This window comes from Stylophora pistillata, chromosome 6, assembly GCF_964205215.1.
Source record: "Stylophora pistillata chromosome 6, jaStyPist1.2, whole genome shotgun sequence".
Lineage (NCBI taxonomy): Eukaryota > Metazoa > Cnidaria > Anthozoa > Scleractinia > Pocilloporidae > Stylophora > Stylophora pistillata.
Window position 1 is genome coordinate 29862949 of NC_142524.1, and position 15973 is coordinate 29878921.

General features: G+C 37.3%; 2 protein-coding genes and 1 long non-coding RNA gene across 5 annotated transcripts in view; 2 read left to right on the plus strand and 1 right to left on the minus strand.

The window, feature by feature from the left end:
• The window catches only part of LOC111340670 (E3 ubiquitin-protein ligase HECTD1), a 36396-nt gene extending 28151 nt beyond the window's left edge, over positions 1 to 8245 (minus strand). For 2 of the 3 annotated variants that reach the window (XM_088763188.1, XM_088763187.1), the window contains exons 1-8: positions 7635 to 8228; positions 5753 to 5987; positions 5040 to 5267; positions 4349 to 4603; positions 3610 to 3880; positions 2953 to 3035; positions 1694 to 1792; positions 1148 to 1271 (exon numbers count right to left, since the gene is read on the minus strand). In XM_088763188.1, coding sequence (XP_088619314.1) covers positions 1148 to 1271; positions 1694 to 1792; positions 2953 to 3035; positions 3610 to 3880; positions 4349 to 4603; positions 5040 to 5267; positions 5753 to 5987; positions 7635 to 7774 — 1435 coding nt within the window. In that variant the 5' untranslated portion in view covers positions 7775 to 8228. Of the gene's footprint in view, positions 1 to 1147; positions 1272 to 1693; positions 1793 to 2952; positions 3036 to 3609; positions 3881 to 4348; positions 4604 to 5039; positions 5268 to 5752; positions 5988 to 7634 lie in introns of all 3 variants that reach the window. The other variant, XM_022947551.2, reaches the window with a different exon arrangement.
• A 2-nt stretch (positions 8246 to 8247) lies between these two features.
• On the plus strand, positions 8248 to 10511 carry LOC111340672 (uncharacterized). Its single transcript, XM_022947556.2, has 2 exons — positions 8248 to 8580; positions 9061 to 10511. Exons 1-2 carry the CDS (start codon positions 8397 to 8399, stop codon positions 9432 to 9434), a joined length of 558 nt encoding a protein of 185 aa, XP_022803291.2. The 5' UTR covers positions 8248 to 8396; the 3' UTR covers positions 9435 to 10511.
• A 2926-nt stretch (positions 10512 to 13437) lies between these two features.
• On the plus strand, positions 13438 to 15492 carry LOC148729316 (uncharacterized). The gene is made up of 2 exons (XR_016002472.1): positions 13438 to 13590; positions 14562 to 15492. It is a non-coding gene; the product is annotated as an uncharacterized LOC148729316 (long non-coding RNA).
• Positions 15493 to 15973: the final 481 nt, after the last annotated feature.

Consider the following 15973-nt stretch of genomic DNA (forward strand, 5'->3'; position numbering starts at 1 on the left):
TCGTATTACTCAGTATTTTTACTCGTTATTTGTATTTTGCCTCGCCCTGCAGGCTCGTCAAAATACGGCACAACTCGTATAAATAGTCAACGATACTACACAACAAAACGTCTAATAAGATATATATGTATATCAATAAGGGGATTATAACTTGATCCACTGCTAAAATTCTCAGAACTAACAGCATAAGAATTGTATGGCAGACAGTAAGGGAAATTACCGTGAGATCCTGGGAGTGAAAGGGCTAAGAAAAGCTGTAACAAAAGCCTCATACTTTGCAAGTTTACTTACATAAGGTTACCTAACTACAGGCAGCCCAAGCTCACTACTGGAAAAGCAGACGTGACTCTTACAGTTGCGCAATGTTTTATATTTATAAGGGTTTGTATCGGATGTTATCGGTTTGCCTTAAAAGAGAGAAAAAAATGTCTTTTTTTGAAATAAAATGAACTTACGTTATTGCCTTGTTGTTTTCTTTGTTGATTACCAGCGTCTCAGACCATTTTGAAGCGTTTTCGACGAGATAGCGCTATTTTGGTGTTCAACTGCTAAAAAAAATACTTTCTCTTTTGTCTTTTTTTTAGCAGTTGAACACCAAAATAGCGCTAACTCGCCGAAAACGCTTCAAAATGGTTTGAGACGCTGGTAATCAACAAAGAAAACAACAAGGCAATAAGATAAGTCCATTTTTTTTCAAAACAAGACATTTTTTTCTCTCTTTTAAGGCAAAACGATAACATCCGATACAAAACTTTATAAATAAAAAACATTGTGCAACGCTGTAAGAGTCACGTCTGCTTTTCTAGTAGTGAGCTTGGGCTGCCTGTGACCTAACAGGGAAATACTGTAGGCTACATTGACATTATTGACTCAACACTCAATCCCAATTTCTTGAAAGTGTCAAAAATCAAGAATCAAACTAATGCACTCAAGTTGTAAGACTTGATTTCTGAGACTGAGGGTTAATTTTCACATTCTGATTTCTGAGAATCACAAATTGAGTTTCACGATTCAAGTTCTTAGCGTAAGGGAGCTCGCAGAATTTGTTGAGGAAATTACTTGATGCACCCAACCACAACAATGGCAATGAAGGAAAAGAATGTTTTGGAGGAGGGGACCCCAAATTTTAAAGCAGCAATAACAATACCTGGTGATTGTAGAATATGTACAACTTCCCTATGGCCTTCATCATTTCGTTCTCTCGCTTTGTCCATTGGAGTTTTACCATCTTCATCTCTCAGATCAGGATTGGCACCATGCCTGAGCAGAGTCTTAAAAAATGAAACGACAAGCAAAGTTACTTCAGACAAGGTTACTTAAATATAGAGTGCACCTGGAATTGAAAGTAAAGACCAGCTGGAAAGGCTTAAGTGTCTCCTAGTAATTACAAATATTCTAACAATGTGACATGCTTTCCAATTTGATAGACAGTCAGTGAGTCTGCCTGCAGTTTCTTGTCATGCCCACAGAAACATTTGCTCATTGTTTTATGATATTGCTGGCGTGCATCAATTTTAACTTTCCCTTACCAATCTCTGAGTTAAAGCAAACTTTCTCTTTGTACATAATAACAGAGTTTTATGTAAAAGGTTGTTTTACTTCATTGTGAAGAAACAGTACCAGTCACACTATGCACCAGAGATTTGGCCTACTAGTATCAATAAGTGAACAGTACATGTACACTGTAGATCACCTTTGCAACAGCAGGTCTACCAAAGCAAGCAGCATAATGTAGAGATGATGACCTCTGACCTCTATTGACATCAGCTCCTCGCTCACAAAGATATTCGACCTAAATAACAATGTGGATAACATTGACAGCCCTATATGTGCACGATCCTTCGCAGTAAAGCACTATTTAAGCAATAGTGAAAAACAGACCTGAAAAAAATTCAGGCCTGTACCGGATTCGAATCACTGACCTCTGCGATACTAGTGCAGTGCTCTACCAATTGAGCTAACAAGCCAACTGGGAGCAGGCCATCAAATTAATTCGACATAAACCCGTAGATGATAAATCAAACAACAAACATATGAAATACATATATATGAACTGCGGTTATGAAATGTACATGTGCACGATCCTTCGCAGTAAAGCACTATTTAAGCAATAGTGAAAATCAGACCTGAAAAAATTTTTTTTCAGGTCTGATTTTCATTATTGCTTAAATAGTGCTTTACTGCGAAGGATCGTGCACATATACGTTTCATAACCGCAGTTCATATATATGTATTTCATATGTTTGTTGTTTGATTGACAGCCCTGTAAGTAATCCTGGTAAGGTGTCTTAGTGGGAAAAGGTTCATAGTTTCTAAAGAAACTGTTTGGCACTGCGTCGGTGGGGGTAACGAAATAATTTGAATATATCAACAAAGTTGAAATGGTAAATTGGCCACCATTATGCTTATAAAAGCTGACGTTTTGAGTGTTAGCCCTTCGTCTTTCGCTTAGACGAAGGGCTAAGGCTCGAAACATCAGCTTTTATAACTGTAACGGTGGCCAATTTACCATTTCAACTTTGTTGATATATTCAAATTATATTGTCTTAGTGGGAGTTACCAAGTTTGCACAAAGCACACGATGATTGCAGAATGCACATAGAAGTCTGATAGGACTTACTGGTTAGTAGGCTAGATTACCAGCTGCTATTTGGGAACCTGAGCCCACACTCCTCCCCCAACCTACTTCTTCTTGGGGAGGAATGAAAAAGACTGGACTCGAGAGAGCAGCAGAAATTGAGCCTAATTGGTTAACTAACATTTAAGTCTTGTTTCCAGAAAGGGCCATGTATTTTGATAAAACACATTTTTTAATTTCTGATCCTGGTAGTTAGAGGGAATATGAAAGGTTCTGCTTCTCACTGAGGACTGAAAAACAATGCATGAACAACCAGTGCTTACTTAATTAACCAGACAAACATTCTCAAACCTGTAAAGGTGCAAGTAACCTACCATCTCCAATGTTCCAAATGCCGAGGCCCAGTTGAGAAGTGTCTGCCCGACATCATCCATAAAATTCACCTCAAATCCACCTGCAGTTTGAAATATACAACCTCATATATAAATCCCAGTAGAGTACAAATTTATAAACTGATCTGACTTTATAATCTAGAGTCAAAAACAAAAGTACAAAGAAAAAATAATTTACTTCAAAGAAAATGCTAAAATGTGCATTAACTTCTGGCAGTATTTCGTTCATCATCAGCATAAAAGCTCCACATGGGACCACTTGTACATAATCAATAGTGTCAAAAATTTATAGTGTCAGGGGGAATTTACTTGTAATCACTTCTGAAAGTTAAAGCATTACAAGCATTTTTGAATTGCATTAAAACTTGGAGAAAATAATTGCTTCCTAAAACATGTGAAGGACAGTCAGTCTCAAACAAACAATTTTCTGTGTAACATATAACACTTAGAAGCACAATGAAACTTATGCACAAACTATAAATTCCACACCTGTAAATGAATGAAAATTTTAAACATGGTTCTTTTACCAAAAAAGCAGACTAGCTTTGATTTTCCAGGCTTCAGATTTCAGCTATAGGCTTCATGAGACATTCTACAAAGAGAAGTTTCACAAAATATTACAAACTAAGGTCCTCTTACCATTTTCAATAGCATCTATGACTGCATCTGTGTCCTTGCTGCGGATGCAATCAATTAGCTGTCTGTGTGAATTCTCATGTGACCTGTCAAACCTTCTTAGACTGGCAATCCCTCCCTTGGGAATACTAACACAGGACTTGGGCAATGCACGTCGTCCTTCAAACAACAGAACCAGCAAGAGATCTACTAGTCGCATGGTGTCCAGAACACATCTCTCATCACCTTGTAGGGCTTTTTGAATAGCATCCGGCAGCCCAGCTCTTAACAAATCCTGGAAAGAAAATTATTTGCAGAATTTCACTTTCTATACCTTATTCTAAATGTATTTCTTCACACATTATTTTAATTAAGAAAATTTTTCCCAATTAAAAATCAAGAAAATACACTAGAGACTAAGCTTTACACTGCAAGTAAATGCTAAGCAATTCAGTAAGATATCAGGATTTTGCAGTAGTAAAAATTTAAATGGTTATCATTAGAAGGAGGATAATGGAGTCTTGGCAGAAGTTGTACTTATTTCAGAACTGAATACTATAGAATACACATTTGTCACTTCAATAACTTGTACGTGAACATGCATTTTTCTGTACACATTACAGAAACATTTCCAATAAAAATACTCAGACTTGTTTTGAAATCTGGAATTCACAGCTCACTACTGATGAACTTAAAAGGATTTCATCCCTTACAAATTGTTGCACCCCTATTAAAAATATTGTAACAGGAATGAAATACTTACATGAGTAACACTTGGTGATCCCCGGCAAAGTGTTGATAACAAACTGACAATAGTAGAAACTGATGTACTGTTACTCTTGGAGTCCGGAGTGGCTCCGCTGCCTCCTGTCTTGTCACCAGCAGCAACTGCAGCACTTGCCAGCCTGTCTAACAACTCATTGCTCAATCCATGTTCAGCTAATGGAGCTGGATCAACACCACGGCGTGTAAACCGATCAGCAAGGGAAGCAAAGCATCGGAGAGCACCATCAGAAACCTAAGGCATCAGCAAAAGATGAAGCTCTTATTTGGGGACGTGTGGGGGAAATGAAAGCCTAATACATGTTGTTTGTGTATTGCACTCTTGACAAAAAAAATCTGGGTTAAAGCCCTGGCTGGTTCATGGTGTTGTGTTCACAGTAACATATTGACAGTAATTCTTGCAATGCCTCTCTTCCTCCAGGAATATAAAAATAAACCAAAAAACCTCTTAAATCCAGAGCTCAGCCACGGTACAAATATCCATGGACCTGTCCATGACACCAAACCCATTTATCAGCTAACTGTCATTTATTAACTAACTGCCATTCAAAAACCCTTTCACCTCAAATATCTCGACACTGATTCCCCTTCCTGTCTGCTGATGTCTCTAATGAAAGTGAAAAGGTTAAATAGCACAACTGTATGAATCTGTCTGAACAATCATTACTTACATATGGGTCTTCGTGTTTCAGTAAAGTTGACAGAGACTTGACACAAGTTTCCAAGTTAGAATCCTGTGGTTCCATTCGTCCGCATAACCTGGACACTACATTCATGGCTGAATGTAGTGTGTCCTTGTGCACAGAACTCCCAAACTCCCCAATAAATGTCAATGAACACTGAAGACCCCCTGCCTCAAACACAGCTCCGGCCTCTCGAGTACATATCAGTTCCAGAACCTTAAGAGAGGAACAACAAATTTTGTTACATTACATCTTTAGTAAAAATAATGGAATCAATACACTTGAAGCAATTTGTTGCAAAGGCCTTTCACACCACCTTGTAACCTTTTTGCATTCTGACCTAACCTTAAAATATCAATAAACTAATCTTAGTAAAATATATCATAACACTTGATGAGAGTTCAGAACTTCTAACACTAGTATAGAATACCTCCCTGATCTCTTTAAAAAAGTAATGTGTCTGGACAAAACAAAGCAATACCCATTTACATGGGTAACAAAGACGTTTTTTTTTTATCCATTTATTTCAATTTAAAAAATGCCATAAGATATAGTGTTCCTTAGTGTATACATAATGAACTAAAAACCCTTTATTTCCACAAAGTAGCACAATCATAGCTGTAGTTTTTGCAAAAGTTAATATGAATGTAGAGCAGTAACAGATTTTAAGCAAAGCAATACCATTTCCTCTTCTCACTTACTTTAACACACTGTTCTCCTAGATCTTTGCTAGTCCTTGATGATAAATCAACCACCACAAGTCGACTACAAAGGGCCTTAATTGCTCCCTCCACGGCAACAATCCGTCGGGTACATTCTGCGGACACATCAAGGTAGTAGGTGATAGCTCTTGCAGTTACTTCCAGTACATTTTCTGGTGCACACTCATCCAAGAAGATACGACACAAAGCTGGTAGAAATGTTCGTGGTGGACAACTTCAAAGGAAAAAGTGAATCACTCTGAGTTAGAATACCACACAAGCATCTATAAACTAAGAGATCAAAATTGACAGATCTTGGACTACAGAAAGGTAAAGTCCACATTTCAACCAAATGAAAGGAAGTGCCAAACCTTATCCTCCTTTCTGTGGCATAAAGTAACAGAAAGTATCGACACTATTTCCTTAGCGAGAAGCCAGCTCATCCCAGATAACCCCAACAGCATTTAGTCAGTTTTCCTGTGACCCATCTACACCCTTAGCTGGATAGCAGTTAGTACTGCAAGAGTTAGGTGTTTTTCCAAAAAACACACCAAAGTGACACCACCATGTTTCACATCTGAGGTCCAGTGCAGCAGGTTGGGATGATTTTGTTTGGTTTTTTTTTACAGATTGGCAGATTTACAAGAGCACATTTTGGCAGTATGACTTATTTCAAATTTCTGCTGGGAGCTACTTTAATGACTTCCTGTCAAAGCTGGCAAAATATCAGTAAGAAATGAAAATGTTTATTTCTATCTTTCATCACTTCCAAAATTATAGCAAACTCTAAAAATTCATGACAATTCACTGAATTTTTAAAAAAATCTTTCAGTAGAGAATAACTTTATTACACTGAAGGTCATACATATTAGCCAATTAATTTTCAGTAATTCTTCTTTCTCTGTGCAACAAATATTTTGATATCTGTAAACAAAACTTTTTTCTTTCAACTACCTGAATACTATGGGCTGTGGGCTCATAAAAACCAGACCGCAAAAGGTAGTCCTTTACATGCATAAGCTGTCCCATTCCTGAAATCCATGTCCTCCCTTACATAATTTTGTCAAAAATTTTACATTCACAGTATACAGGTGGAAGTAGTGTAAAAGACATGTGAGGCTGAATTTTTCTAGTTGGGTCAAGTGTTATGGAAGGAGGAAGGCCTTGTTCACATGTAACCTTGTGGAATATATCTGAGATCGAAGTCTGATTTTTTTACCAACGCCAACATAAGCAAAATAGACAATAGTACATTGGCTTTTCAGCATTCTTCAATGAGAAAAATATACTAATAGTTACAATGTATTGCCAATATAGGAATTTTAAAAGGAAAATTCCGTATAAGTACATTTTCATAATTGCTGTTTAATAAAGCATATGAACGTTGTCCACTTTTTTCATTTTTTATCACGTGAAAGGCCTTGGCCTTCAATTGAGATCATCGCCTCTTTCGACACAATGTACCAATACAGCCTCCATGATGATCGTTTTATTGTGGACCAAACGTCAAATAATTAGGTATCGTTGGAAAATAAATTACCTGAAACCCTTATTGATCAAAATAAAAGCTATTACAGGCATACGTGAGACGAATTCTGACGGAGAACTGAAGTTAATCCAACGATAAAATCACCGAAACGTGAGGACATACTTGACTTGTTTTATCCATCGTCAATTTTGCGAATTAGCCATTTATATGAAAACTCATTCTTTTACTTCTACAAAAAGCACGCCGTAGTTTTCCCACTGATCTGACTTAACAATTAGCTTAACTACAATAGATGACGAAGAAATAGTAAGGAAGAGTTTCTATAGATTACGAGACAAATTTTGCAGTTCTAGTTTTCGTTATCACCCACTGAAAAAGCTAACTTTATCTTACCTCTCAAAACACCGGTCGATGTTGTCCGACATGAGAAGTAACATGCACAATTGTTCCAACGCAATTAACTGCATGTCTCTTTCGTCCCCCTGTCCCATACTCAGCCATTCTAGCAGTGTGTCTGGATCGACGTCTACCATTTTCACAGACAGGGAAACAGCAAAATGAAATACAACTTTTCACGATGGACAAAGGTCCAAAACTAATACGATCGACGTCTTCGCTTTCAAGTGCGAAGAAAATTCAACTTTGTAGTCCAAAAGTAAAAAATTATGTTAGTTTTTGCAGTATATTTTCGCCAGATCAGTAGTTAATGAAGCTCAAAACCAACACGAATTGTCGTCGATACTTCGTGTCACGGAAATGCACCCAACCTTTCACAGCTACTCCTCGTGTTTCCTGCCGTATGCCGACAAATATTCTTCTCGATTAGGAATTACAGCGCGTAATACATTCCGCCATTAACCCTTCTACCACGTAAAAGGACACCGTGTTGTTCCGAAAACATCTACTGCCGTAAATAGAGGATCATTACGGCCCACGTAGCGCATAAATTGAACTACTTATTCGTTTCTACAAGTACAGTATTGTCAGATACACTTTCCCGCAAACAAAACCGAAAAGCCTGTGTTAGAAGTCGAGTAAACGCGTGGAGATTGGGACTTAGTAGATCCCAGTTTCCTACAGACAGGTGCCTAAGATTGTTTATGACAACTGACAACGTTACCTATGAACTGTGTTTTGTGGCTGAAATTTGTCTAAATGGAACCGATTTTGGATTCTGGAACTCCTCTCGCATCACCAGAGCTAAGCCGTTTAAAGACAAAGCGTCGATGCCCATTTGGAGAGTCTCCCCAGCCTTTAAAAATCCCGGCATCTGAAAGTGTAATGGCGCGTAATGACAGTTCCACATGTTCAAGTGATCAAAGTTCCACTTCAATCACTGGTACGTACTTGAATGACAAGGTTTTTGAAAAAAATCGTGAGTTAGGATGAATTAGTCAATTTAAATGATCGCAATAATTTTAAACCATGTAATGGTTTTAGTTTTTTTTTTTTTGGCATCCAGATTTCACTTGGAAAAAGAGGGAGAGCCATGCCACGGTGCTTGGAAAGAGTTCTCTCCGCCACTATTCTTAAACAAAGCTATAGTCCCAAAATCAACCATTTTTTTTTCGCCATTTTTTTGTGAAGGACCATTTTTTTGTGCTTTAGTGTTTACACTCCCCCTTTTCTTCCCCCAAATGACAAGATTTTCTGACTTCGGAGTTGGTACTGTATGTATCATGGAGAAACTATGTTCAGGGTGGTTTTACCAAAATATTTTAATTGATTTTGATTATCCACAAATGCATGTGTGTTTTAATAAGTTGAGTCATTTCAAGAATACAACCAAAAATTACCCATGAAATCTGGTACTTTTCAGCTTGTGCATTTGAGGTGCTCATGAACAGCCAGAGAAGTCAAAGAGATGCTAGCTATGCTTCTCCACTACAACCAGCTGCAACAAGTTCTTCCTGTCAATGTTGGATTTGTCATCAATATGGTGATTCTATGCCATGTGCATTCTGTGAACACAGTGCTTGTGAGATGTGTGTGCGTCAATGTGACAGATGCTTTGGAGTATTCTGTGCTTTCTGCTCCACCATCAACTACAGTAATCACGAAGAGCGTCCTTTGTGTCTAACATGTCACCATGAGGAGCTGCGCTGGCAGCAGAACAGAGCAGCTCAAGGAGTACAGCAATCAGGAACTTGGGGAAGACCAGGAACTGAGGGCTATAGGCCACTTAAGGCATAACACACCGCATTCACACTATTTTGTAACATGTACATACCATGGACTTTCTTCTGATTTTATCCTTGAAGTCCCTTACTTGAAAAAGGCAATTTTGCTACTAGTCACCCTTAATACCCTAAAATTAGTATGCATGTTCTCCATACTTTTCTCTAAGTTGCTGACAAGGAGAATTTGTTTAACAATCATGAAATTATCTAGTGGGTGATCAATTTCTTTATTCTCATGACTGTAATGTGTGATTCAGGGGTGATACTGTAAGGAGAAATTGGGTGCAAATTCCCTGGTCAAGCAAGGTTCAAATTTCCCCCCCCCCCCCTCCCTGGTGCACTCATAATGATCAATCAAATGCCTGTGGATTCCCCAGGGAGGGGATGTTGGAGCTTGGAATTGATTGGCTCGTTATAATTTACATATTTGTGAACATTTTCCCTAAAGCTTTTGGGTCTTATCATTTATAGAGCATGCTTTCTAGGTGTCAATGTTTTTGCAGGTTAGTGTTTGTATTTGTATTGTATGTTTAGCATTCACTATATTACCAATATTTGCAAAAGGTAAAGTAAGCGTCATGGAAAATCCAGCAGACAAAGTTAAGGAGGTTACTCTATTCACCCATTTCAAGCAGGACTTGACACTAACAGTAGCCCATGAGCCACAGACTAGTAGAAATTTAGTGTTGGCTAGTGGATTTCGATTTCCACTAGCCAGTTTGGCTAGTAAACGAACTGACACTGTTATAGCATCTAAGATGTCACCAGCCACTTGGCTAGTAAGATGAAAAGTTAGTGTCGAGCCCTGTCAAGGCTATGACGTTTATAAAATTGAAAGCATTTCCAATGGGGCTTTTATTCAAAGGTAGTACTTATTTTGAAATCACATTTCTTAAATCCCGGTCAACAATTATGGTGAATCATTTGTAAAGGTCATATTGAATAGGAACATGTTTAAAGCTCCAATAATTCTCTTTGTTAATGTAGATATGTATTTGGCTGGCTTGCGTTATGGACAACAAGGATTGTTGAATTATTGAGTCATACCATACCTGTTTTTTTTTCTATTAAACCCTGGCCAATCAAAACACAGGGTTGTGCTTGTCTTCCCTGCTAATGGACCAATCATATTGTAAATGCTAAGAAGGAGCATCCATTCGTGTTACTATGCAATTTCAGTATTGACAGTCTTAGCCTGCGTGGCCAGCATACAAAAGGGGACAGAGGAATAGAACGTTTCTGCAAACACGAGGCATCGTCGTAACGATCTTTTTGGTGACTGAATCCTCACAGTTTTACTCTTTGCACGCGAAAACACCTCCTCCCCTCCCCCCCCCCCCCCACCCAACCTTTTTCCACCGGCTATGGTAAACTTGACATATGATTGTCTTGAATATGATAATCATAACCAAGGGTAATTGTTTAGTGTAGGATGTGTTTGGGCCAGGTAGTTGATTTCCCACCCAGGACTACAAATGTCTATATCAGTATCGGCGAAGCAATGTAGTTCTGAAACGCCGGGGTGCATAAGTCGCGCCCTTTGAAGTCTACTTGTACGTGTTCAAATAGTCAGGATGCGAAGACAATACTTATCTGCAAAGATACCTTAAAACGTGATTGAAAGGCTCAGAAAGAGACCTTAAGATACCTCTCTGCTCTGACAATAGGCACCTTTAGCAGTCAAGACGGCAACACCACAGATGACGTCGAGGAAAGAGTACCATGTAACCCCATACATTAATTATGCTTTCCACTTCGTTGTCTTTCACGACAAAACTTTAAAAACAAAGTATACTAGTCCGAATGCATAATTAATGTATGGGGTTGTATGGTACTCTTGCCCGGCGCCACGCTCCAACTTCAGCATAGCGTATATAAGCAGCGTTGAGTTGCAAAAAATTTGCCGTGGCGGTTTCCGTTCGCAGACGACGCAAATTTTGGTTATTTCACGTTGTTGTTCTGCAGAGGACTGCTAAGCAATGTAAAAATTTTTAAAACTCTTGGAATTACGGTCTTTTCGTCCAAAAGTATTTTCACCAAAGTGTGTTCGTTTACTTGTTAAGTCTTTTCTCGAAGCAAATAAATAACTTCTAGAAGGCTAGATAAGTTTATATAAAGAACTTGTTGCGAGCCGCCGCCATTTCACTTAGTGATGTTACACTTCGTTGCCTTTTACGCTCAATAGACGCTTAATAACGAGCCTAATATTCTCATTTCTTTCGTGTGAAATAATTAAATGGCATGCAAGTCTTTATTTTTGGAACTATTTAATAAAATATATTGCGTTACAACTTCGTTCATTCTCTGTGTATTAAATTCATGACGCTGAATTCGTAAACGAAGATTGGTGAACCAAAAGGGCAACGGCTCGCACTGATAAGTTCTTTATATAGCCTTATCTATAATCTACTATAATAGTTATTTATTTGCTTCGCGGAAAGACTCGTTGCCGTCCTCTTCGTGGTTTGCTGAAGGTCCCTAATTAAGTCAAATACCACGGAGCTCATCAAGTGGTAGGAGTAAAACTCTACTCGAGTTTCCATTCGTTCTAGAATTAGTCTAACAATTGAAACCGTAAGGCAAAAACATCGATAAATGGGCGATGTGAAATGGGGAATCAGTTTAACGTCCTTATAATAACAACAAAAACTTTTAGAGCAAAGCTTAAGGCACAGCGAAAATGCACGAGAAGATTTTCTGCGTTCATTGAATCTGTGTGGAAAACTTTCCCTTTCTCAGTTATTTCTCGTGGTGTCGTATTAGTATGGCTATTAATACTTGACTCTGAAAGTTAACATATCAAACACACACACACACACACACACACACACGCACACACACACGCACACAAACACACACTTTATTAATTTCCAATTGAATTTTACAGTAAAGGGCATGCTCGCAACTAGCAAAGGCTAATCTAGGCGGGCTATGCTGAATTACAAAGATATATTAAAACAGAAAGTAACTAATGAAGTAGAAGGGAAAGAGACAGTATTGAATAGCAACAAAAAGAACCGTTACATTAACCTGATTTAAAATATTAAAGGTACAGCTACTGTTTATAAATATAGTCAGGACATATCAGGAGAAGTATTATCAGGAATTTACACTTTGTATAATTTCAGATAAATGTATATGAGAGTCTTGTTGAATAGTCTTGTTGAATAGAATTTGTTTGAGTTTTCTTTTAAACGCATTTTTGGAAAGATTTCTTAATATTGCATTCCAGAAACTTTTACTCCTATTCGAGAGAAGGAATTCGTTTGAACGGATAGCCTAGATGGTTTTGTATAGAAGTTATTCAAGGCAGAAGAACGTGTATTGCGGTAAGAATGAACATTAGATATAGCCTGAAATAGATCTTTAATATCATCATGTGGATAGAGCTGTTCTGTTTAGAGCATCAAACATCAAATTAGCTATAGATTCATAATAAACAAATCTTTTATCTTGTCAGATGAATAAATAAATTTTCTAACTCTGTGGCTTCCTGGATCTGTGGATTCAACAGTTAATTTATACCAATCCGGGGCTCTTGAACTAGGGAGTTATCAGAAAACTTAGAGTCCGAGAGCGCGGGAAAATCAGGTCCTAGTTCAATGATCATTTAATTGTTGCTTCAGTTTCTAGACACAACTTGTTTTTGCGGGAGATTACAACACACAAATCTCGAGTCGTTCGATAGGATGTGAAGAGTTGCCTTCAACGTGAAAGAAACCACAAAATACTAATGAAATGAGTGTCTTGTCAGCAAGAAAAACATCACAAACGGTAGTGATAAAAAATAATAAACGGTATAATCATACCGAAAAAGGAACAAAGATGGTCTGGAGTGGAAAAGGTTGTCATAGATTGGAAATTATATACTTGAAAAGTGTTTCAAGTCACACGTAGTTCTTTTCGCTGAAAGCTCGAAAAAGTCGTGCGGCTAAGCATAACTTGGCAAATTAATGCGTCACAGTCAATTGGATTTTTGATTATCAGTTCCGCGCTGTATTGTCTATCACGACCTCGTGTATATCACGAGACAGGGCCTCTTATGTGCGACTTTATAATTAGTGACTTAGGTAAGCTTCCTTAAAAACAGAGCGCGCAATTGTTCTAACAACTGAAAAGCTTCAAGATCACTGCATCCTACCGAACGCTTGACTGAGGACTATAAAAAGGTAATACATACTTGCACATTTCTGGCCATTTTGATTTTTGTACCCCACAAAACTGCCTTAATTTAAAAGGAAACTGCATATTGGGTTTGGTGAGATAAAAAAATGGAAGAACAGCTGGATGAACAAAGAGTAAGCAAACAGAGGGTCCCAGAGGGTAAGGATAACTAAGGTTATACATGACTTGAACAGATTGCGAACGACAACTTGAAATGTTTAGACTGTGTTAAAGCGTTTTTATTCTAGAGTGGCACTTGGTTCACCGTGAAGCACATCTCTTGACTCTTTCACTCTCACGATGTCAACAATAATTCTTCTTACTTCTTGCCATACAGTTCTTGTGACGTTAGCTCTGAGAATTTGGTATTGGATCAACTAATAATAATCCCCTCATTGATATTTTTCTTTATTCCCTTCACTTGTCTTCTCAATATTGTATTGACGTTGTAAGGATATTATTTACTAGTCACGCTTGGGAGTAGAAGAGTCAAATCAGTGATATAAACCAAGTTTCGTTCTCTTTTTTACAAACGGTTTGGGTATTTTTATACCGCAAAATACGTGGGCTTACCACAGTCCCCACCTCTCGGGAGACCCTTAGAATAACAAGTACTAGTTGAAAAACTGAGAGAAAAAAGACTTATTTCCAATCAAAATTCTGCAGAATTGTCGTGTAATTATTGGCAGCTTTAATCAGTTTCATCAGCTGAATAATGTTTAGTTTACCCATCAAACACACGATTATTATGCTTGTACGAGTTAATAAATATCTTTCATAGTTTTAAAAACGGCAGTACTATACGTTTTATTTGTTATTGTAGAGCTAATTTGGTTTTCACATAAGTTTCGATCCAAACGCTTTATTATTGTAGGCTCGAAAGAACACGCTTCGCCTATTACTTGCAATAAACAAGTGATGTAATGTTCAAATATAGATAAAAAAAATATATATATGCTTTCTTTTCCGGGCACAGTGAGGTCTCGTGGTTAGCCGAGCCATTTTATCCGAGCTTCGTTAATTGAAATTATCAATTATCATCGAGGACTTGTCTGTGATGGTACAACTGATATCGTTAAAAGGTTTTACTAAAAAAGATTCCAAGTTATCAACTTTGGCGCAAGAAGTAAAGAGGCAGCTGAACGAATCGTTTTATTTTGGAAGATTTTTCCAAATAATGACAAAAGGAAAGCCCTGTATTCTTCAAAGAATGAGAGCATATTGTTTGTTTTTTTGTGCTTTTTTTGAAAGAGGTATAAATTTACCATTTGTACGACTTCCCAGTCTCTCTCATTCTCTTCGTGCCGTCTTACCTATTTAATTTGGAATACCCATCAACAATAACGTAACTATCTTCTGCAAAGTTAGCGTTGTTCTAAAGTACAAATGAAGAATCTTTGCAATTTAAGTGATAAAAAAAACTCAGTAAAGTTCACCACGAAGACAAGGCGAGTAACTGATATATGAAATGTGTAAAATCATAAGCGTGGGTTAAAATCGACAGATCAACAAAGCATCGAGAAAGTATCTTGACAAACGCGATATTCATACAGCTAAATGAATTGTGCGGAATATTTTTTTCATAACACAAGGAACTTGAAAGGAACTCATAATTGAATAGGTTATCCCTTATACTTGAGATACTAGACGGAAATTTGGGTCAAGGTTGCTGAAAACAATCTTTGATGCGAATGAAGTAACTTTCGCTTTGTGGTTTATTGTATTGCTCTGGGGGCGAGCGAGGAGATTATTTTTTTATGTTAAATTTTTACAAAATATAACGTGTCACATGATACTCCGCTCGAAAATGATATCAAATTGCAATGGAAAAGATAATTTTAATCTCCCATAACGTTTTGAAAGCTTGTAAATCGTAAGATTTCCATAAATAAAACTGATCGAAATGACTCCCTGATAGAATGTCATGTTTTTTATAATATTGGTTCCCTGAGACTGATAAACTTCAAAATAGAAAAGGGAAAGACTTAGCTTAAAACAATATTGAGATTTCCTGTTTCTTCATCAAAAGTTGAAGTTCGTGATCAGTTAACAGGAAATTATGTAATAAAGGCATTTATCGTGTTTTAATTTGAAGACGATAAACAAAAATATTTTAGAAATTTCATAGGAGCTCTTTGGATCTCGTTGGGGAAAAAAACCTTAATAAAGAACTATGTAAGGTGTAAGGAACAAGTGAAACAAACGGATATTAATCATTAATTTGTTGGCAATTTTAAAAGAATCATAAACACATACATTAACTTGTAGTTGTATAAGACCATATCCTATTTTCTTCGTGCTCCATGAATTGCCAGAATTTATGTAGAATTCGTACTGAAACATTTTTTTTTCCTATTTAACTTAGAAGGAAATTCGAAGTTATGCCGA

What these genes read in the sequence shown, in the direction of transcription:
- LOC111340672 (XM_022947556.2), top strand. Translation starts at nt 8,397, where the DNA reads ATGGAACCGATTTTGGATTCTGGAACTCCTCTCGCATCACCAGAGCTA. An exon ending in AAGTTCCACTTCAATCACTG is followed by an intron (nt 8,581 to 9,060) that starts GTACGTACTTGA and finishes GGTACTTTTCAG; the next exon opens with CTTGTGCATTTGAGGTGCTC.